Source organism: Mus caroli, unplaced genomic scaffold, assembly GCF_978045245.1.
Source record: "Mus caroli unplaced genomic scaffold, Mus_caroli_1 scaffold_8, whole genome shotgun sequence".
NCBI classification, from domain to species: domain Eukaryota; kingdom Metazoa; phylum Chordata; class Mammalia; order Rodentia; family Muridae; genus Mus; species Mus caroli.
The window spans coordinates 82,653,536-82,678,053 of NW_028227263.1; the positions used below are offsets into that span (position 1 = coordinate 82,653,536).

Genomic DNA, 24,518 nt, shown 5'->3' on the forward strand with positions numbered 1-24,518 from the left:
AAAAAAAAAGGCCTATCATCAGGTATCACACCCAGTAAAGGCAGCACACAGTGGGAGCAGCACACAATGGGAGCAGGACCAGGGTTCCAGTGCAGGTCTTAGGAAAGGACCAGGATTCAGTAGTGAACAGGAAAGTGATGTACAGAGTGTGTGGTCAGAGTAACAAAGACCCAAATCATGAATAAGGTATCTGGGAGGCAGCAGAGAGCCCGACTAACTGAAACAAGCATCAGTGCCTGGGATCACACAAATTAGTAAGGTAGAGTTTATTTAAGAAGCTTAAGCACCAGTGGGAAGACTGTATGAAGAGTTAGCATCATGCTGGCCTGAGGTACTTAGCAGGAGCATAAGAAATGGGCAGCTGTAAACACAGGATGCCTCCAGGGGATGGTCAAGCCTGGTACTGTGGAAGTAAAATCAGTCTGTTGTCTAGGTAGCCATCTTTGAATGGGTATTATATGAGTTAAGAGACAGTTTTGTTTTATGTTTTGCCAGAGAGTGGCTTACAACCCAACAGAGGAAATGAGACTTAGGGTGAGGCAGAAGACAAGAATGATATCGAAACTGCACAAACAATGAATATGTATAAAATAAATTAGGATAGCTGCATACCAATGACTGTTCTCAGTTTTGTGGATGCCCTGGTCTGACTACAAAAGAACTGTTAATTAGGGCATGCGTTTTCGACCTACTAGCTAATCTTTGTAACTCTAGTGCCTTTGGTTTTGTATTGGGCAAGAGAAGAATGAACTGAGCTGACACAGGGCTTTCAGAGCAGTGGCCTAGGCTTAGCTGACACTCAAAATTCAGATCACAAACATTTCCTGGGAAAGCTTGCTGGCAGTCCATAGTGAGCCCCAAATCTGACTTAGGTGACTACCTTGAGCCCTCACAAGCTTTGTTATCCACTACAGCACTTTTCCCAAAGATCAGAAATTGTGTAAGGGCAGAATCTATCTGCCCCACCACCTTCCAAAACAAAAACAAACAAAAACCCTCTGCCAAGCAACACTGGCATACATTCCACACCTGCTGAACAAAGAAATCCATTATAGTTAGTCACTGCATTTCAATTTTCTTCCTCCCACCTCCAGGATGCTTCAAAAGATCCCACCTCAGGGAGGGAGGAGAGCAAAGGTCATGGAGCCCTATCACTGCAATCTTAAATCCCAAACACAAAGCTAGCCAGTGGCACTCTACCAGCCACTCCTCAGCAAGGCCAGCAACAGGAAATCACTACCTCTGAAGACATTCCACTTTCTTTCTGGCAGCTGACACTGAAAGTTCTTCTTCAAGCTGGGTCAAAATCTGTCACTGTTGTGAGAAAAGCTGAGCTGAAGACATGGCTCTTTTCAAGTCACTAGAGAACCTTCTCTTGACTGGCATTCAGTCTGCCCTCCACAGTTCCAAAGCATAAATCTGAACGAGAAAGTCACCAATGGAGCGAGGTGGGCCGTGCTGCTTAGTGGCTAACAGCACACACAGTATGGGAGGCAGGCACAGCGAATCTCTGCCTTTGCAGGTTATGCAACACTGGGCAGCTTCCTTAATTCTTGCTAGGAATTCTCTCACCTGTCAACTGAAGGCAAACTAGTACCTTGCCTGACAGGGCTGTTGTGAGGATTGACCTATAAGGTTTATCAGCCAAGGATGTGAGCTCAGGTATCAGAAGCATGCCTGGAGCAAGGTTAGCAACAAGGACATTCTGTGGCTCTGAGTTAGCTGGATATCAAGGGCAGCAAAGCCCAAAGGCCTGCGCACTGTCATGCTAGCCCCTCAGTGTTCTTCCTTCGTTGGCATGGATTTTCTGGAACTACAGTACAGGTAGCACCGCCAAACACCTTCCTTAGTGTGAACCTGGACATATGCATGTGTGGGAGCAGAGCTGTACTGTGAGGACCGAATTATGGCTGTGTAGAGTTGGGTTAGAACAATTTGTCAAAAGGAGACGTGTTTTGAAAGATGGTGGGAGGACACCTATACAGACAAAGTAACTAGTCATCTCTACACGGTGCTCACTAAACCGTACTCATCCTGCAATTTCCAGTTTACATTCCAAACCATGTCTATGCATAAAAACAATTTAGGGGGCCAAAACAGAGTTCCTAACTTTGTATATCAAAGAAGTTAGGAGGTAATCTCAGTGCAATTTTTAAATCAAGTATCTTCAAACTGATGAAAAAAAGCTCTAATTCCTAACTTTTCTTTTGACTATGGCCTAGCAAAAACACCACTTGAGACTGAGAGCACAATGGCCTGGAGTGCCAGCCCCCAAGGGTCTGAGACCACGCTAGACAATATTATTTCAACCAATCAGATAGATAGACAGATAGATAGATAGATAGATAGATAGATAGATAGATAGATAGTGATAGATAATTGCCCTAAACATCACTCAGGCCCTGCCTGGAATCTGGGAACCACTTATCAGACCACAACCTCCAGATTCACTATACTTCAGGAAACTCTCCCTTCTACACAAAACCTGGATAGTGCTCATATGTTCCCATACACAAATACATACAGAGTTACAGACTTGACTACAATACTCTGTACTTTCTAAAAGCATGGGATGACTGACATCTATACATAAGAGAACAGGATTCATATAATGAGCTAATGACAGAGAGAAGCCGGCTCAGATGATAACTAAGCTGACACAGTACTTTACTCCAATTACAGGTTCAGATGTAATTCTCATGAGATGTCTAGCATGAAATAGCAGTGTTTCTCTTGCTCCTAAACCCAGGAGTTGGTTTCTGCATGCAGGCACACCTAAGGTAACAGTCTGAGCAGGGTGGGGTCCTACTGTTCAGTCATTCACTCAGTGATAGCATAGTGTCACATTTCAGGCACTGTGTTAAGGTAACAGGATCACAAAGCTATATTTGATACAATCTCCATCTCAAAGAGCTTCATGAATCAGGAAAGTTGAGAATTACTAATATAAACCAGAATCTGAATTCAATTACTCATCATTTTCTTCAATTTTCTTTACTTAATAAATGATGGGGACCACTTTAAACTTGGCATTGGGGCCCAATGGAGCACATGATCAAGGCCCACAAGTAAACAATTGATTTTGTGTTCTAATTTTCATCTGCTTATTGAATTAAAAGTTCAAACTTCGGGCAACTGTAGTAGGATATCCTTGGACCCAAGGCAGTAAGCCAAAAGGCAGTGTATGATACTATATCACTAACAATTACTTCTTGTTCTTGGTACCTGGCTAAAGAAAGCCACAGGAGACTTGAGAACATTTTCTCTTGCCCCCAGTGGCAATGAAGGGCAGAACTGTATTAGCCAAGCCCTCAGTCAAAAGTGCTCTCCTAGCTTAGGTCTTTATAGTTTGCTCGCTGTCATTTTTGTGGTGGTGGGGACCAAACCCAGTGTCTTGTACATGCTAAGCATGGTAAGCACATACTCTACTATGAGCTAGAAGCCGCATCACCCCAGCCTAGGTTGTTAGATCACAATACTTCCTATTCGTTTTCCAGATTACACATGCAGAGTACTATGTTGTAGGCTGAAGAAATACAACTGGGGTTTTAGCAGTAATTGCAGATTTGACATTAGAGTTAAGGCAGGAAAGGGAGACCAGAATGGGAGGCTCAGCCAAAGCACAACCTCAAAGAGCATTGGGAAAGTGGGTAAGCATTGGACAAGACGGTAAGAACAGCAGAGGCTAGGCAAGGGGCAAGGCTTTACAATTCAGGAGCAGCCCAGTCTTCTGTAGATAAACAGGGAGCAAAGAGAAACTGGACATCAATCAGGGTTATCATTCAAGTCAGCAAGTTTCTTAATGGGCATTGAACAAAAGACACTGTTATTTCTACGAAAAGTATACTACTCACAGTCAGGAACTGGGGTTAAAATCTTCCCCAGAAATGGTAGTAGTAGTAGTAGTAGTAATTTCAAAGACTAATTCTTCATTAAGAAAATTCTTCAACCATATTCATAATCACACTTTTCCTAAACATAGCTTAAGTTTAAAAGCTAATTTAAAAAATAGCTAGGACTACATTGTTTTTTAGTGTCAAAGCACAGAATTGCTGAGGGGAGAACTGGCTGTCTAAAAACCAGTTCAAAGCAAAGGCAAAGTTCAACAGCTTCCAGACACTTGGTCAACACGCATACTGCTTCCCTGGCTGTCTCTGCTGTGCCTACAGTGGCAAATACCAACACAGAGCATGCACAGGGGCAAGGGTTACTCAGTACTGCTGCAGCTCACTCTCAGGACCAGCAGAAAGGGTTCATCAGTAAACACTGAGGAGAAGACACCAACAAAAGCCAGAAAAAAGATAACTCTAGTAGTCTACAAGAACTTTTAAGAGTTGGCATCTGCCATACAGAACCAGAGGCTGACGCTTTAATTGTTCATCTCTACTACACATTTTAAGTTCCCACACTTGTGAAGTCTTAGCTCTCTTATTAAAGGGATGAATTTGAGATTTTTTTTTCTGACATACAAAACTGGTATTTGATCATGCTTTAAGCTTAAGACAGATAGGCCTTCCTAAATGTCTGGTTATTTGCCCCAATAATCTTATTAAAACACCGACTTTTCTTTAAATATTGTGTAATTGCTACACAATTCAAAAATAGTAATCAAATAATAGTTTTTCTACATTGTAAAACTGTTTTCTATGAATCCCTACTTCTATTTGTAAGGTCTCCATCTAAGGTAAATTTGTTCTTAACAAATGATTTCCAACCTGAGGATGACCCTAAGAGGCACGAGCACACACACACACACACACACACACACACACACAGGGGGGGGGGGGGGTGAGGGATGCCTGGAGACATCGGTTGTACTGAGGATGTTAGCAGTTAGCAGAAGATGGGGGCACCACTGTCATGGAACTGATAGAGGCCAAAGAGGTAGGGATGGCTGTCAGCTCAGGATGCTTCTCACACAACAAAGAATTGCCCAGCCTGAAAGGTCAATAGTGTCTCTACTGGGAAACAAAGTTCTAAACTGAAACAAGCAAACTTGCAGACAGCTGACAACTTCAAAAGCCAATTACAGAGTCAGTAAATGTCTGCTAAGCTTTGTCATTATCTTAGAACACAGACATGCTTTTCATACTTTCAAAACACATTAAAATGATTGGATTATTAATCATGATTTCACTAGGTGGTAACACATATGTAAAGCAAAAGAACTTTCACTACCCAAGCAATTAGATTCATCTTTCAAAGCTACCCTTTCAGGAGACAGAAAAGAAATGAGGTAGTTATGCTCTTGAAAGTCTATTGTACTTTAAACTTTCTGAGACAAACATCAATTATGTCTAGCCAACTCTCTGGAGAAAGTTAAAAATAATGGAAAGGGAAAGAGAACTACACAATACTATTCCGTACAATCTCAGTCCAAGGCACATTCAAATTCTGAAATTTACCTGGCAAAAGGACCGGCTCCAGCTTTTTAATCTTCGGTTCGGAACTGATCTTATCGTCAGTCTGAAATACAGGAACAAAATAAAGCAAAATCCAAACACCGCCCTGTCACAAGATACTAAGACAGATTTTCTAAGTGATGACACATGCAACAGACATATATCCCCTATTTAAAACTCTTTCAGGTCCAAATAGAGATCGTTTTAGGATCCTCTCGTCCACTTGAGAGCCTCACAATAAACATATTTACAACAGCCCAAGCCGCTTTCAAGAATTCACAGCTATGAGACAGGTAAGCTCTGGGAGGTGTCCACAGCGCTGCAACCATCTGGCAGTCACCGCAGGGTCGGTGCCCAGCCCCGAAGGAAGGAAAGAAATGCAGCTCCGGACCGTCCTACGATCTCGTCACACGGCAGGTCTAGGGACCGCAGGACTTCGGCCAGAGAATGGCCGCCGCCGCGGAGCGCTACAAGTTTCTACTGCGCCCGTGGCTCCCGGGAGGCGCGCTTGCCGGCGACTCGTCTGGGTCCCGAGCCGCCCGCCGAGTCGCGAGCGCTTACCTGGGCCGGCGGCAGGAGGTAGGACCTGAAGCTGGGTCTGGGCGGCTTGAGAGAGAACATGGTGCCGCCGCCTGTGCGCCCCGGCCCTATGGCCGGCCAGACGCCTCCCGGTTCAGCGTTCCCGGTGCAGCTGCCCAGGCCGGGTCTGCGGCCCGCCCCGCCGGGCGGACTGACGGGCGGGGACGGACCAGGCAGAGCGCCCGCCCGAAATAGGCGGAGCCGGGCCGAGCCACGCCCATCCCCGGAAGCGGCTCGCGCGGAGCTGCAGTCAAAGCTCTCGGTCTCTAGGCGGTACTGTCACGGAGCGCGACGCTGGAGTGGGGCGCCACGGGGCCCCGAGAGGCCATCTTGAGAGCGCGCTTCTACGGAGGCCCGCAGGGGTCATGGAGGCTTTCACGGGCCTACTGCGACTCACGAGGGTCATGCGGGCCTCGCAAAGCTGCAATGGCCTGTGGTGACCGGTGTGCACGGTAGCTGCTGTTCTAGGACCCGAGTCCTCGGGCATCTGCGATGGCTGCTATAATGTTAATCATCCCTCCTGAACCACTAGCATCGTGTGTGTGTGTGTGTGTGTGTGTGTGTGTGTGTGTGTGGTGCTGCTGCTGTTGGTGTTTGTTATTTAAGCGAAAGAGTTGCACAGACCCCCCCAGCACCCCAAGACTCACGACTACAGTTGTCTGCGTGTTGAGGGCCATCCACACTGGAACACCCAAAGATCTAGGCTTCAACGTTCTCAAAGGAGGGAAGATTTTTCTTTCACCTCTTGCTACCAGTTGATTTAACCACTGGTTTCCTTGAGACTTGGCTTGTGCTGAGTGCCTGGGACAGATGATACTGGCTGGCAAACCAGAATCTCCAGTTTAGTTTTCTGATTTTATTCTTCTCGTTAAACTTTAAGTGAAAAAGGATATTAAGCAAGTTGTCTCCCCACGCCCCTTTCCATCCTCATAAAGATGCTATTCAACAGGTAAGTTATCAGAATTCCAGGGAGAGAAGACCCCGTCGCTGGTGAGAACTAAACACTGTTAAATTTCAAACCCTGGGGCTAATAGGTCTTTAACATATAGCATACCTGGCTTCCAGGTTCTCTCAGCATCCCTTAGTCCCTAGCTTTTATGGGCCCTATTATGGTTAGCATACCCAACCCTCTACCCATGAACTCTCCAACCCAGGGACTGGGCTGCCCTTCCCCCCAGAGGCTCTTCTCTATAAAATCCAGCCATTTTGGTTATTTATTGACTGATCCTCTTTCACCTTTTGCCCTCTTGGCTGCTACACCTTCTTCCTCTCTCTCCTCTCTCCCTTTCTGCCCTGCTCTCCTCACATGGCTCATGGTCAAGTCTACTCTGAACTCTCCCAGATTTCTCTGCCTCTGGCTATGATCTCCCTTTATCTACAAAAAACTTTCTACTCCACCATACCAAAGAGTAGTCATGCCTTTCTTTTCTTTCCCTTTTCCCTTCATTCATACAGTAGGTTGTGGAAATGAGAATCTGCCACTTAGCTGCAAAGGACTGCCCAACTTCAGCACAGCATAGGGTATGTCTAGATTTGTTGTGCCTCTGAAATGAAGTAGACTTTGATGGGAGGGGGCCAGTGGTATTCCATGCCCCTATACTTTGAAAAATAGTGGTCCAAACTCAACATTTTATTGTGAATGTCAGAGGGAAACTGACATGAGCCCAGAAATCACAGTCATCATGCAGACAAGTGCACTGACATCACTAATACTCTGTGTGTGTGTTCTCCAGCTTGTCTTGGAGTCAGAGCCCCGAATCTTTCTAGCTAATCTGTTTATAACACTTGACTGTATTTTGACATGTAAATTCAGTTGAACTACTCATGAAAAAATACTGGTGCGTATTTAACTTTCATGACGATTCTGTTACTTTTCTACCTTAAATGGATCTACTCCCTAAAAGTCTTCAAACACTTGTGCTCTTTTGGGGGGAGGGGGTGTTGTCCATATTTTCTTAGAATCTGCATCTTTTATGCATGTCAGCAAAAACTGAAAAATGGGGGAACTCCAGATTTGTTATTTTTCTGGATAATTTTTAAACACCATATTCTGCATATCTAGTTGTACTAGTCCACTTAGGCACTTGGGTTACTGTCTGACCTGCTGCTACTGATTCCTCTCTGGCTGAATTAGGCTGCTCCAGGCATCCTAGTCTAGACAACAAAAATGTATTATTTCAGTGATGGAGTCAGAGAAGCACAAGAGCAAGGCTCTGTAAAGATGGATTTTGAGTTTCCCTTCCCTTTTCTTTTTCTTGCTGTGCTAGCAATTGAACAGAACTCCAGACTCCCCATGTACTTAGCAGGTGACTTATCACTGAACTGTAGCCCCCAACTCCTTTATTGACAGGGTTTTACTGAGTTGCTGGCCTTGAACTTGAGCCTATCAGTAGATGGTATTAAGGTCCTGTACTACCAGACTCAGCTTCAAAGACGTTTCCCACCAGGGCTCCCAGTATCTTTAGCCAATAGCTCCCTTCTTGCTATGTTCTCACAAGGGGGGGACTTTCTTCTTAGAACATTAATCCTATCTGATTAACACCCTGACTTTTTGTCTTAAGGCCCTGTCTCTAAGTATGTTCTCATTAGGTGTCAGTGTTTCAGAGTGTGCTTTTGGGAGTTTGGAGTGACAGAAGTCAGTCTGTTGATAGGCTTTGCAGCCCCTTCTTAGATTCTCATCTTCACTACTGTGTTTGGTGTATTAGACCATCCCCAGCTTTGGGCTTTTGTGTTAAAGTTTTAAGCTGCTTGTCTAATTATACATCAGTTTCCATTGTTGATTTTTCTATATTAGAGAACACTGGCATTCCCTAGAGAGATCAGTTTTTTTTCATTGACAGAAGAGAGAGAGACAGACAGACAGACAGAGAGAAAGAGAGAATATATTTTTTTCTTGAATACCTATTGGGTGCTAGATACTTTATGTTTTATTTGGTCACTCATTCAATCAGTTAACAGATTTTTATTGAGTGCCAGCTTTGTGATGGGCCTGAATCAGGACTCATAAGAGTCCAATGTTCTTTAGGTTCATGGCATTCTACTGAAATGAGTAGAAAGAAAGAAAAAAATGTATATGTATGTATGTATGTGTGTGTGTGTATATATATATATATATATATATATATATATATATATATAAAACGTGTAACATAGTTTAAAGGTACTGTAAAGGAAGTTAAGAATGGAGGGAGAGGAGTAATTGTATTTATCAATAAAGATTTAGGTTAAGTCAAGGGCGGCCTTACTGCATCGATGGCATCTGAGCAGAGACTAAACGGAGTAAAGGCGAAACTTAAGGTCAGCAGCACGAATCCCCTGAGGTTAGCGTCTGAGGCCAGGATGCCTGAAGGAAGCAGCCTAAACCAATGGAGAGGAGGTCAGAGGGAAACAACAGCCCAGGCTCTAGATCTTCAAAATTGGAAACTGAGCTGAGAAATGACAGTGACCTGACTGAGTGTTTTAAAAACAGCCACTACTGGGGTGGCCCTGCATGGGCAAGAAGCTAGGGCTGTGGTAACAGTGTACATACAAGTAAGAGACATGGCTAGAACCGGCTGTACTTGATGGCTGCAAAACGATGCCTTTGGCTGGGTATATGCTTTTCAAAAAGACATGTAAGCATTTTAAAGTGTATTAGAGGATAATTCAGCAAAGATGACAAGCCACAACAGTTCTTTAGTCCTCATAAAACAGATAAAACAACAACATAGTAAAGCAGAGGAAACAAACAGAAAATCCCCAGAACCACCCAAGAGAAGCATCAGCAACATATCTAAGGGAAATTATGTCCTCGGGCTTTCCAAGATAGAGCACAAGACACGAACAAGTTCATCACCCTGAAGTGCTTGTGGTATCAGTGTCAGGAATCAGTGAGGCATCCAGAGAACTCCAGAGTAGCCCAGGGTGTTTACGGGAAGATCCAGCCAGTCGGGTTGAGGAGGCTCCTTATAAGGTGTGTGTTGGCGGAGGGAAGGACTGAGTACAGGGACTGAAGGACCTTTGGGAAAACAGTGTATGGAGCCTTCTCTTGCAGAAAAGGGTCCACTCTGAGGACAACTGCTGAGGATGAAGCATCCTGGAGTAGACAAGAAGGAAGGCAAGACAAGGTCAGCTGAGAATACAGAACAATTAGAACACAATGTGCTGGAAAAGTGTCTCACACCAGATCAAAAGTGTAAGAAAGTACATTTCACATGAGAACGGTCTCAGGAAAGTATGAGTCGAGGTTTGAAATAAAACGAACAAACAAACAAAAATCCCCAACAACAACATCAACAAAACCCAATGCAATGAGAAGGGTGGGGAGATGGCTCAGTCCGTAAGGACTTACTGCATAAGGATGAGGATCTGAGCCTGATCCCTAGGACCCACATAAAAAGCAAAATGCAGTGGGCCGTCCATATGAATCAAGAAAATCCTCATCAGACTTGTAGACAGGCCAATCTGATAGACACATTTTTTTTTTTAGCTTATATCAAGTTGACAAGAAACTCACAAGCATAGTTGACTCCTTGTCATTTTGACACAAACCTGTCACCATTAAACCATAACCTTTTCTTCTTCTTTATCCCCAAAATCTTGGGTTAATTTAAAATATAACTTTAAAAATCCCATACTATTTAGAAAATTTCAAACATTTTAAAAGTTCAGTCTCTTTAAAATACCCAACATCTCTAAGTCCAAAGTCTCTCAACTTTGAGTTTCTGTAAAATAAAATAAACGTTAAATACTTTCTTATTACAAGTGAGAGAACCAGGGTACAACTATCATGAAGGCAAAATCAACATCTAGCAAGGTAAATCAAATTGTGTAGCTCCATATCTGTCCTCAGGGATTCACTAATGATCTTCAGACTCCCTGTCAATCTTGCAGCTTCCATGACACCAAACCCAGAACCATATGGAAGACTGTTACCATGGTTAGCTACTAGCATGAGATGCAGCCTTGACCACCACAGACCACAGTTTCTGTGAGATAACCCCGAGGAAATACTCCCAGATTTCATCTTAATAATTCTGGTCAATCTTTAGTAACATTAGATTTCTCAGCTCCAGCTAACCAGCATCCATTAATCTAGAGAAACCAAGTTTTTACTTCAATGGAGATGATCCCTTGTTAACCACAGCTGACTCTTTAGCCTTAGCTGACCAGAACCCAGACTCTTACTAAAAATTGTCACAGGAACAGCCCCAATGAAGTCTCCAACTTCCCTTTGAAATGTCACAAGCCAGGTCTTCATTGTCCACATATCTCTCAACATTCTGACCTTACAAGCTCCCATAAAACATCCCATTCAGCTTTGAACACAAATGTCTTTTAAAATCTTCCCCCAAATGAGAGAAGACTCTGCCCTAGTTTGCTTTCTATTGTTGTAATAAAGATAACATGGCCTGGGCTGGAGAGATAGCTCAGCGATTAAGAGCACTGAATGCTTTCCCAGAGGTCCTCAGTTCAATTCCCAGCAAGTACATGGTGGCTCACAGCTATCTGAAATGAGATCCAATGCCTTCTTCTGGTGTGTCTGAAGAGAGCAACAGTGTACTCACATACATAAAAAATAGTGGTAGTAGTAGTAGTAGTAATAATAATAATAATAATAAAAAAGATAACATGACCAAAAGCAACTTTGGGAAGAAAAGGTTTTGTTTTGTTTGTTTGTTTGTTTTTTAGGTTACAGGTTGTAGTTCATCACTGATAAAGCAATTTCAAAATTAAAAGACCTTTTGCACAGAAAAAAAAAAAAAAAAGACAGCAAACACCATAAGAAGTTGCTTATCGAATGAGAGGATGTTTTGCCAACTATACTGACCTAGAATCTAGAATCTAGGATCTAGAAAGAAATACAAATAGTCCATAGTCCCTAAATCATAACTGACTAATCAACTGAACAGACACTTCTTTTAATTTTTTGAAATTAAAATGTATGTGTCTAGGTGTTTTGCTTGCACATATTTCTGTGTACCACATGTGTGCCTGGTGCCCACAGAGGCCCGAAGAGGTCATTGCATCCTTTGGAACTGGATAGTCATCAGCTGTCATGTAGGTGGGAGGACCTGACCTCTGGCTCTCTGGAAAAGCAATGAATGCTCTTAAGTAATGAACAATCTCTTCATGAACAGACACTTCTTAAAGGACAAGATACAAATGATTAGTACGTGCTTGGAAAACGTTCTAAAAAAAAAAAAGAAAAAAGAAAAATGTTCTATATCCTTGGCTACCATGAAGATGCAATTCAAAACCACTTGGGGCCTCTGTCTCAGCCCAATCAGTATGTCTGTCTCCAAGAAACAAATAGCAACAGATGCCAAAGAGGATGTACAGAAAGAGGAACACTTCTTAACTTCTGGTGTGAGTGTAAACCAGTGCCGTCACTATGGAAACCAGTGGGGTTGTTCCTCAAAATACAAAAAATAGAACAATCATATGATTCAGCTATACTACCCCTAAGTCAGTCCCCACAGAGATGTTTGCATGCTTTGTTCATAACACCCAAGATATGTGTCCAGCAGACATATCTACCAACCAATGGATGGATAAAGAAAGTGGTATATACATAAACACTGAAATATTATTCGGTTGTAAAGAATAAAATTACGGCATTGTAGGAAATGTAGAGACCTGAAGATCACTGTGTTCAGCAAAATAAACCGGACAAATGACAAGCATTTTCTCTCATATCTGTACATATTGACATGAAAGTAAGAAGGGAGTATGAGAGGGGAGAGGGAAATCGAAAGGAGGGGAGAGGAATTAAGTGGGGGTAATAGGATATACAGGACATAAAAATAGACGGGGATAATATTTGGGGATAAGTGAGAAGGGGAAGGGGGTTGGAATGAGTCAGTCCAGACAAAAAAAAGGAGTGAAATGTAATGACATGTATGTATGGAAAGGTCACAATGAAACCCATCGCTTTGCATGTTGGCTAAAATAATTGAAATTATTCTTGCTTGAAAAGAATAACTTGATGGACACTAAAATATGTGTTTGAAGCCACAAACTGAAAGAACAGATTTCACTGAAAACACTAACCTGGACTTATCAGCACTGGAACACATTCTTCTCAAACACTCAGACTCTTAAGAAAGAAAAATAAGAAAAATATTTTTGTAACTAGACAAACTAGACAAGCAAAGCAATGAGTTTGGGGTGAAAGAAGTCAGATTGTTATCACAATTTTTGGTGGCCACATTCTATGCCAGAAGGAAATAAGGTAGCATAATTAAACTGTGAAAGAAAGAAAATTCGAGAAGATAATAAATACGATGGGTGAACTCTACCACATGTGTGTGTAAGCCCATTGGATCATGAATGCATTTTTTAAAAAATGAGACCAGCAATCACTCTTTGCAAGGGCCTTGTACATACAAGGGACCAATCACTCAGTTCTGAGTCACAGGCTGAGCCATCTTGCTGTGCTCATAGCCAGTGGATCAAGGCCATCACCTCTTTATGAACCATTCAACGGAGAAACCAAAAGAGTAATAGAATTGGGATGTTACAATATTTTTAAATTAATTAGTTAACTTGAGGGAATACATATGTGGAAGTCTGAGGGAAATCGGTGGAAGTCAGTTCACTTCTTCCACTGTCTAAGTCTCTGGGATCAAACTCAGGTGTCAGGTTTGGTGCCAAGTGCCCTTAACCACTGAACCATCTTGCCAACCCATATTATCATGTTTGATCTCCTATGGATGAAGGAAGCATCAACACCTGCTGAGGTAACAAAAACCAAGTACAAATGGCCGGGAGTGGGGGTGGGGCTCAAGATGAGCGGGGCAACACTATCTTGCCAGCAGTTTCAAGCCCTGAACCCTGCTGGAAGCCTTGGGAAATGAGGTGCAGCATTGCTGCCAACAGCCTGAGAAGCTCCCCCCCACCACACTCACCTAGGGACCTACACTCGAGTAAAGCGAAGACTTTAACTAAACCACTAAAAGACATTCCAGGATGAGTCAGGGTGAAGCAAAGTTAGTTATGTTTATTATAAGGGCAAGGACACACTTTAGATTTGAGAGCAGACGGTAGGAGAGATGTTTGCACAACTGTGCGTATACAACACAAGGTCGGATGCGAGCATTTTAGGTATCTTTGTGATGGCTACACTCACGGTTCTGTGACTTTCAAAGTTATGTTGCTGAGTAAGCAGAGCTAAAGTTAAAGTAATTTAAATTACTTAAGAAAATTAAGGAAAAAAAATCATGGGAGCCAGTTTGCTTAATTTGCTTCTCTAAAAGAAAAAAGTTGTTAGTTGTAAGTAAAGTTATAAGGTGGCCTAATGAGGTATATTTAGATGTAAGGATGAGAGAGGTGTGGCAATACTTGGTAAGCCTCAAGGTCACATGCATTCTGATCCTAAATAAACATGATTCATTTACTGTTTTTAATATCTTTATTTGAGGTGTCTTTAGAAAAATACACATCTCTGCAGGCCATTATGGCTTTACCAGTGCTGTCAAAGTCTCTTCACTTTCAGCAAGAAGGAAAGGCAAGCTGGATTCCAGGCTGCAGGGCTTCTTTTTCTTCTCCTGTCCATTAATTTATCTTTTTGTCTTGCTGCAAAACACGAGTGTAAGCAGTCCTGGGAATCCTCTTGCTGTTGTGCAGATCAGAAGAACACATCAAGATGCTTCTAAGTACCAAAAATTCTAAGGTAAAATTTAGACCAGAGGGAACTTGGCATATATGATCCATGATCTTTAACAAATAAACTGTATGGGTGATAGAAATCAGAGGGTCAGTCAGGTTCAGCGAGGTTAATACAGATTTCAAAGACCTTCAAATAAAGACAAAAAGAGATAACCACGGTTCCAGGAAACATTCAGGTCATGACTAATGACAAGTCATTCATGTCGCAGGCAGTGACAAGTGCCTTGACTTTAAAACCTGTCTGCAAAAATTTCAGCCAATTCCTGTGTGTGACCCCACCCCTTGAATCTGAGCTGGCTTTAGTCACTGACTCAGTCATAGCCAACAGAACTCACTGGAAGTAAGTATGCATGACTTCTACCACAAAAATGCTGACATTTCCTCCCTGCTTGCAAGCACACTCACTTTTGGAAATGGGAGCCACCATGTGAGAAATCTGATTAACTGTGATAGAGCCTGGCTCTCCCCAAGACACCACGGATGGGTGCTCTGGTCTGAGATGAGATCCCCCGCAGAGTCAGGCTCAGCTTTCAGACTCGTGACTAAAAATGTCTCTGCCCTATTTCAGCCCCAAGTTTTTTAAGTCAACTCCAGATGCTGAATCTTTCCCGAAAGCCATGGAATGGAAACCGTAATGTGTGATTGCAGGTCTAGGCAATTATTGGCATCTTCATTCAATGCTATACCCAGGGTTCCCACATTAGTAGTTTGAAATTGGTAGGGCTATTTACACCACAGGAATCAGCAAGCATCCAAATCAGGGTGTTAATTACTGGCTGTGCCTTTGAACTTTTGACCCCCAGAATTCATGTGGTAAATGAGATAAGCCACATGGTTTGACAGTCATTAATTATGGATAGGACATAATTAATGTGATTGGAACAGCAAGGGAATGATCCTTGTGAACAAGATTACTGTCTTGCTTCTTTTGAGAGAAGATGGGTATGGTGACTTCTGGAGTGAATAGCAAGTTCTCTCTCTCTCTCTTTTTTTTTTTTTATAAATGCCTCACAGTTTTTAATTGATCATAATTGTTGATGTTGGGATGGGGGCCTGACTATTCTGCCCCATATTAGTCTTAACCTCATAAGTGATCCCTACAGATATGCAACTCAGTTGATAAATTATCTAAAATTAGTGATGGCTGCAAGGATATTCATGGTATCACGTGTCCTTGTATCCTTTATAATAAATCATTTTTAAAAGATATCTTGTCCTTTATTCCAATGTATTCAGTAACACATATCTGAATATGGAATTACTGTTCAATAACATTAACATTTTAAGTGTAAAAGCTGAAACCTAGATTATGGAAGACTGTAGAGGGCACTAGGCCCTTGTGCTCCCAGACAAGCACCAGGGAAACCAGGACTGTTAAACATGCAGAGTTGTCTCTTCAACAGAAGATGTATACACCTGTTTTTCACCCAGAAAGCTGGAAATAGCATGATGACCAGTGTTATTTGTAAGATCAAGTTACACCTGAATCGCCTAGACTATTATATTTGTCCCAGACTCTTCCTCCTTCAACCTTAATCCTGAGCGTTGTTTTCCAGGCGATTGAACCCATCCTTCAAGGAAATGTCACATGTTCTTTATAGCTTGGGGACTGTTAGCTTACAGGCAATTCCACTGGCGGCCTCCTAGGGACCTAGCAATGGCTTTGTCATCATCTGCTGCCATAGCCTACTGCCAGGGGCGGGGCTGCTCTCCAGCCCAGTTCTCCCTTTGTGTTCCCATGTGTTCTTGGCAGATCTCTCTCTCTCCCCCTTTCAGTCCTCTGTGCCCCATCCTCTTCTCTGCCGTCCTCGCTCTGCTCCCATCTGTCTGCCTTTGTACTTGTCCACTCATCTGCCTCTACCCCTTCTCTGGGCCCACACTCCCTTTCCTTCCCCCAAGTAAAACCCCTTACACAAGATCTGTTGCATGGCATGATTTCTCAGGGGGACTCCATGGCATAGGCCCCCCAGGTACCCCCACGACACATTATAAATCATAGCAGGGACCTCTACACTGTCAATATGACAGAGACCACACCATATCTTCCCCTAGGCCCTTAAGCTATAGCACCCATTCTTGGAAGAGGTCACATGTACTTTGCAAGAGTTTCAATTTAGTCATGCCTTAAGCTTTACGGTGCACACAAGATTGAGATAATTGTCACTAGGAAACTTTTTTCCAAAATGTGACTGAATGCCTAAAGTAAAACACCTGATGTGGGACTCTAGAAGTTTGAGCCAACACTGGCTACTGCGCTGTGTTGAATTGGAGTTCCTTTCTGCTTCACATGGATCATTACTCTGTCTTCCATTGCAGAGACATCTCCACCACCACCACCACCAGCCCCCAGAAGACCAACAAAACCGGGTGGTCTTATAAGAATTGAAATAGAATCCGAATTGAAACAGTTACATAGTATCAAAGAAGAGATGTTACTGTGTCTTCTTTGGATACTCAACATTCCTAATTCCCATAAGACAGTTTAAAACAAGCTTAATATTAGGATCATAAGTGAAACCATCTTGTGTGACTTGGGATAATGTAATGCTTGCAAGTTGGAGTCAGCCACAAAGCAGCTTGATGTGAGCCACACCTAAGGTAGGCTCAGATAACCAACCCCAAGGTGACTCTAATAGGTTAATGAATCAACCCTAAGTTTTGAGCCCAGATAGCACAAAGATAACACCCCCTGGAACAATACAAAAAGCCGAATAGCAGAATCCCACTGCCATAGTCCAGACACAGAATATCTAGAGCCTCTTCACGGATTCCTGTTGGCAAAGGGACTTTGAGACTGGCTACTGTGTGACTCTGGCTTTGGTGACCACTGCTGAGTTCACCCAGGCCCACCTGTCAGGGCTAGCCTCTGTCCAAAACTCTCAAGGAACTTCCAACAGCGTCATCCTTCTCACCTGCCACAGCTGAAGGACTTCCTTGTAGCACCCTCACTGGCGAGGATTCCCCAGAGGAAGCCTGCAGCATTTCCTGCCTGCCTGGTCCCTGCTCTGTATGCCCTAGTCTGTTTACACTGTAGTAATGTGGTATTGTCAGGAGTGTTTGTGTGAATACATTGAGCGTGTTCTAAAGGCAAATCTCCCTTGGACATCCTAAATGCAGTGCCTCACAGCCTACCAGCTCAGTTTGTCACATTTAGTGCCTACCAAAAATCATAATTTATATGTGAATCTCAAATTTGGGGGTGGGGATATAGGTATAAAAACCTTATTATATTTTTCCATTATATTTTATATAGGACAAAAATAGAATTTGTGGACTCTGTATTTCTCCACCAATATAGTTTCACATATGTAGTATTCTTACTTGAATGTACTAGATGATCTTATATATTTGACTACCTTGACTATTTGTTCCTAATACTTGGTTCTTTAGACAATGTTGCAATGACAATGGGACAGTAATAATGCCATACCAAGCAGTTAGGCCCAGGCCTGTAGATAAACTCCTCAGCACCTGAGTCGTGCTGTGTTGGGAAAGTAGTTACACTGTACAATTTAAGCTATGCGTGAGAGCTCTTAATATCTGGCTTGCCACAGGTTCTCAGATTTCACCATTAGGAGCTATTCATTTATATCTGTAATGCAAATATCCCCCAAAAAGCATGGTGTTTAAAGTTGCTTTTAGACAGCACCTTAATAAGATATGAGTGCCACCATTCGTAGGGAGACTTACAGGGATGGGACGTGTAACCCACACCTGAGGCAAGATAGAACTCTTGGCAAGTGTATGTGTGTGTGTGTGTGTGTGTGTGCATGTTGAACAGGGACATGGAAAATTCAATGTCAAGCTTTCCCTTCTTCAAACCAACTTTGTTCAGTTACTGTCTTAGTTAAAGTTTCCATTGCTGTGAACAGACACCGTGACCAAGGCAACTCTTATAAAGGACAACACTTAATAGGGGCTGGCTTACAGGTTCAGAGGTTCAGTCCATTATCATCATGGCAGCATCTAGGCAGGCATGATGCTGAAGGAGCTGAGAGTTCTACACTTTCCAAAGGCAAAAATGAGAAGACTGACTCCCTCCTGGCTAGGAAGAGGGTCTCAAAGCCCACCTCCACATTCCCTCCAACAAGGCCACGCCTACTCCAATATGGCCACACCTCCTAATAGTACCACTCCCTGGGCCAAGCATATTCAAACAACCATAGTTACAGATCTTCAAGTTGTTTTAAGAAATCTGTTCTTTTCTTGAACTTGGCTAAGGCTAAGCATTTTTTGTTATCAAAATGCAGGAAAAGGAGAGAGAAAGATAAATAGCAATAAGGATAGGAATTGCATTATTAGCTACCTAAAAATACCTGTAACACACAGAAGTCAGTGTATAAATATACATGAATAGAATAAATGAAATTTCCCCATCTGGGGTGACAATGCATCCCCCTGGAGCCAAAGACCATGTGATAAAAACACCAATATCCGGGCAAGAGAAGCCATATTTTGAATTGTTGGTCAGGGTTGTCCAAGAGACTCTCAAAATGGTACAGCCTATTGTTATTGCCTCCTGGAGGTGGAATGTAAGTCCCTATTGCTGAAGACACTGTATACTTCAGATGCAGGACCCAGAGCTGGAACTGACCTGAGGACCAGCTTCCATGGTGGAAAACTTTCAAAGGGAGCATCCAACAATACTACCCAGGTATGATGCCTGTGAACCAGGACAACAACCAGCATGGCATGAGAACCCTGAGGTTATAATAGTGGCACACACACACCTTGGCATGGCATGAGAATCCTGAGGTTATAATAGTGGCACACACACACCTTGGCAGTAACCACCAGCTCTCTGATTGGACTTCAGACTCACTCAACAAGATGGAAATCATCCTGGTACTGGGAATCTAGTCAATTACCCAGGGCTAGTGAAACCATGGAGCTTGGGAGAGAATCTATAATCACCACTTTATTAATGCTAATAATTCCTAGCTGCAGTCTAAGTCTTTGTCCTTATACCCACAGACAAAGGTAGTCTCAGCCGCCAGATCAAGGAAACTTCTCTTTGTTAAAAGAGAGTGACCACTACAGAAAACAACCAAAATGTATAGGTGTGGAGTCCAATCCCATCTCTGATAAATCTCCTTTACCTAAGTCTCAGGAATCAAAAGGGGGAGGAAAGATTATAATAGCCAGAGGAACAGGAAGTTTATTGGTGAGATTTTTGTCTCCTTGGAATGTCAGAAGCAACCCTCCCAAAGTCTCACCACTCATGCCTAAACATGAGCTGAGCAGGGACAATGGTTATGCTAATGTCAATGGAAGAAAGCCCAGGAGGCCCCAGTCTCACACAAAGGATAGCAGGCAACTAGGGATGCTGAGAGCAAGGGAAAGCCTTCTCCAAGGAAGAGCACACACCAATTGATTATTCAATACCCAAATGATCAGCCCTGAACACACACACAAACACAAAAGATGTTAACATTATACAGACTAATCAGGTTATATTTACGTGTTTAAGGGTGTGTGTGTGTCTGTTTGTATGTGTAACAACAATTAAGGAAAAAGAGGTCATGGAAGGAGGCAAGGGAAAAGGAAAAATGATATAATTATATTAATCTTAAAAAATAAAAGATATATATGTATACATACATATATTATTATGTATATGTACACACACACATGGTTTTTGTTATCAAAAGGAAAGGTTTGGGAACAAGTGTGAAATAAATGGCCAAGATAATACCCTCTCGCTCTGACTCTGTTTTTTGTTTGCTTCGACAGTTCTCAGCCTTCCACCTGCAGCCTCCCAATGGTCATGTCTGTCTTGGCAACACATTTGAGATTTCCATGGCCTTGACCATGGTCCAGATGTATTAATTAAAATAATTAAAGTAAACAAAAATAACTAGAAAAGATATAAGGGAAAAATAATTAGAAGGTTACAACTAAAATAATTGCTATGCTCTGCCAGAAATGAACATTTCAGGGTACTCGGGCCCTCACCTAACTTTGATGTAAATTATGGCCTTTGAGGGTTTTAAAAACTTCTAAAACCTCTATACCCCTGAGCTTGGGCACTAGTAGACTTTTCAGAGGTACAAGGCCACTGTTGGTCTGGCCATCAATAGAAGGGACTTAAAACTTTGGATGATTGCCAAGAGCCATCTTGTATGGATCATTTCATGAAACATGAAATCACATAGGAACATGGAGCAGAATGATTCAATAGGTTCCATGCAACAACATACAAACAAGTAATAGTTTTGTTTACTAAATAAATTAAATTTCAAAGACCTGCCCACTTCAGTGCTAGATCAGACCTTTTGGAAAAGTTCATCCAAGTTCTGGGGTTCTAATCTGTTAAAATCTCAGTCTTATTTTAGGAAAAGAATTCAGTCTCCTTCCTAGTCATCACATTTGCTCGCTTCCTGAGGCACCACTGAGGTGATGACATTCAAATGATGAGCAGACCACAGACTTCTCTGCAATGCTCTGTGCTTCTGTCTAGGTCTGCCTGTCTTATGTGTCTCCTCTCTATCTCTCCCTCCATGCAGAGAAGGAAATCGCCTTGCTCAGCTCCTTTGTTCCCTTTTTCTTTTAAACTTCATCTCCCATTTTCATCCACCATGGTCCCTTACTACCACCATTTGTTCTTAGATCTGGGATCTACCAGCCAACGGTTCTTTTTATGAAGTCCTTGGCTTCAGTGAGAGCCGTCGGTGATTCTAGGCAAGGGTTGGGCTCTCTGCTCTGTATGTGTGTGTGCTGGAGACTTTCTTGAGTCCTTATAAGCAGTACTGTGCACTAACTAACCTCCATTTTGGCCAGAAAAGTCCTTTCTGTTCCTTTGTGTATAGTTGGGTGGTGACATGCCTAGATGGTGCCCTGCCCCTCTGCCCCACCCCCACCCCGTGCCAATAGTATCCATGGACTTTGTGAGAATTCATTGTAGAAAATGGATTCACCCTGTCATAGTTCAGTGAAAGGAAGTAAAGGGTCAGTTGATGGAACCACACTATCCCAATGAGACCAGCCTTGCCCGGGAGCTACCTCCACCAGGCACTGAGCTCCTGCCTGCTCCTGCACTCACTGGAAAAGCCATTGAGCCTTCTTTTGTAATAGCGTGCATGACATTTTCAGCCTTAAAACCCCAACCTTCCCTCTGTTCTCGGAGCACACTCCATTCCACCCGCACCTGGGTATATGTGTCTCAGACCGCAGTCCTAACTTTAGTCCCAAGCAAAAGTGGCTTTGTTGGATACGCATGCCTTTATTTTGCACGAACATCAGGTTGCAGTGTAGCTTCTTGTGTTCTCGGCCTTGAGGCATGGCTGTGGTTGTTGAACCGCTTGCCTTTAGGTTTTATCTACAGCTTTCCGCAAGCTGTTCCTAGAGAAAGATACACGGATCCTTTGCGGGAGGTTATTTGTTTGTTTGTTGGGTTTTGGTTTGCTACTAAGAACTACAATGACAAAAAAAAATGCACTCAGTGACTTTGTATTCACAAACCTCCTGTATTATTACAGTGTGAGATTTCAGAGACTTACATAATTTTAAAACATAAAACCAACATAAAACATAAAACTCCTCATAAAAATGTATAAATGGTGTGGCCACTGCTGACTTCTTGTAGTTACTGATTTTTATTTTCCTCCTTTCCTTCCCTTTTTTACATCTACTCTATCTCCTCAACTTCACTGTGTCACTTATTAAATGGCTCAGTAGTGATTTCAGTACCTTAAGGCCTCTGTCAGACAGTAGGTGGCCCACAAAGCAAAGAGCTCATGCAGCCTTGATAGTGATGAACTAATTAGCTTCACTGGCCTAATGTCTTCTGACATTTAACTTGTTTGTTTGTTTGTTTAGGACATTATTAAGTGGATCAGGCTAGCCTGGAACTTCCCATGTAGCCAGGGATGACTGTGAATTTCTGATTCTCCTGAGTGCTGGGATTACAACTGTACAGGTGTATGCTGCTACACGTTTCATGTGCTGCTAGTGTTTGAAGCCAGGGACTTGGGTGTACTCTGTGAGCAGGCATTCTACCTACTGAGCTATAGCCCAAGCCTGCTCTAGTGTGGCTTTCATTCTCTTCTTCTACTACTAAAAACAACATAGTTTTCTAAAAAGTGCTTAACAGAACATTACTGTATGCTCATTACTAAATTGTAATTAAATTTAATTAAATTTAAAACTAAGTTCAAAACTAAGTTCAAAATGAATGTATTTCCTAAACTTGATGATGTTTTGGATGGTCAAGATGGCAGCCATTGATGGTCTGGCTGTTGAGTGCTTGGTTTTTGTTTTAATCAAAGAAGCAAAACCCATCAGCATTCAGTTTCCGTGCTTCTTTTCTCTTGCTGGGTGTTTTGTCCCTCTGGAGCAACTGACATAACTGCTAAGTTGCTAGTGCTGCTGGCATGTCCTGCCCTGTCTAATTTGTTAGGAGCGGGCTCAGCACTCCTAGGACGGCCATGTAAACTTCTTGACCGTAGGCAGGGGAATCCTAAAGTCTGATGTGGCTTCACAGACAGTAAGTTTTCCTTTTCTGGCCTGTCGGAGACTGTGAGGGCTGAACGGGAGATCTGAGGATCCAGAAGAGATCCTCTGTGCTCATCTTCAAGCTCATCTTGCGAGGCTGCTTCGGACACGATGTATGGGATGTCTGTGCTGCGGGAGCGCGTGATCCTTTGAACTTGACATCTCCATTCTGCCGCGTTCCATGCTTGGTCCATGATTGAACTGTACTCTGCACCCCAGTTGCTAACACCTCGAACTAGCTTTCTTCCTTCAGTATAGACGAAGCTTCTGGACTTCATTGTTTTGTAGGTGTTAGGGTCTCCGGGGTAGTAGCGCACGAGTTTGCTCTCCCGCAGAGGGTGGGAATCAGTGCTTTCAACAGTCAGTTGAGTGCCTGTAATATCCGCTGCGTTCAGACTTGGTGCAGCTTCGGTGCTCTTGAAATCCGCCCGCGGATCGAGCTCGCCTGCGGAGATGCCAGGGTCCGGTCCAGGTCTCAGCTCTGTGCTCAAGGGACCGTCAAGGGCGAGCCGGCTGCGGCCTGGCGTGGCAGGTGGGCTGGGGCCAGGGGTGTGGTGCAGGTTGCTGGGCTGGTCCAGGTGCGACTTTGCATCCTCGTCCTTCACGCGAAAGGAGCAGGTCTTTTTCCGGAACGCTGTCCCTGGCGAAGTGGAGAGAGCAGGCTCCTCAAACAGAAGCTCCTCGCCATTGAAATGGTAGCGATACAAGCTGTAGCCATCGGCACTGTTGATGCTGCTCTGCCGCAGCAGGTAGGTGGCCTCGCATTCTGAGGATGCTCGAGATCGAGCCTGGATCAGATCAGATCTGTCGATGCCTGCCAGATTCTCCAGAGCGCTCACCATCCTGCCAGATAGCTCCTCCAGCTGAGAGAGCCGAAGGTCAACAGTCTGCAGAGAAGTTTTCATGAAATTTTCTCTTTCGTTGATTTCCTCCAATCTCATTGACATATTTTCAACCCTAGTAAATACAAAGAGATAAGTTTATTAAATTGAGATTAATTCAACATTGAACACAGTAGAGATAATGTCATTGTATGAGCCCCCAGGCTTTGATCACCAGCTTTGCTGAGCCTGTTTGTTCATGTTGCCTACCCCCAATAAAAGCTCTTACTTAAATAACGAGATTAAGAAATATCCATTAACATATAGTGTTTACGGAATGCCAGACATTCTGTTAGAGCAGTGGATGCTCACTAATATTTCTTTACTCGGTGCTGGTTTAGGTATATTTAAATCCCATCACTGCCCTAATGAGGTAAACACTATTACTGTCATCCCCATTTTACAGAAAGGAAGTTAAGCAATGGAACTCGCCCGAAGTCACAGCTAATAAGCCCAGGATATATATGTGTGATTTGGGCACTCAACGTTTGCTTCAGCCATAGTCTTAGTAACC

General features: G+C 43.1%; 2 protein-coding genes across 2 annotated transcripts in view; both read right to left on the minus strand.

Annotated features, from left to right (window-relative positions):
• The window catches only part of Mtmr10 (myotubularin related protein 10), a 53,055-nt gene extending 46,908 nt beyond the window's left edge, over positions 1 to 6,147 (minus strand). The window contains exons 1-2 of the mRNA XM_021167676.3: positions 5,964 to 6,147; positions 5,406 to 5,466 (exon numbers count right to left, since the gene is read on the minus strand). Coding sequence (XP_021023335.1) covers positions 5,406 to 5,466; positions 5,964 to 6,023 — 121 coding nt within the window. The 5' untranslated portion in view covers positions 6,024 to 6,147. The remainder of the gene's footprint in view (positions 1 to 5,405; positions 5,467 to 5,963) is intronic.
• Positions 6,148 to 22,459: 16,312 nt separating this feature from the next.
• Trpm1 (transient receptor potential cation channel subfamily M member 1) overlaps positions 22,460 to 24,518 on the minus strand; it is a 75,748-nt gene continuing 73,689 nt past the window's right edge. The window contains exon 23 of the mRNA XM_085840895.1: positions 22,460 to 24,080. Coding sequence (XP_085697021.1) covers positions 22,910 to 24,080 — 1,171 coding nt within the window. The 3' untranslated portion in view covers positions 22,460 to 22,909. The remainder of the gene's footprint in view (positions 24,081 to 24,518) is intronic.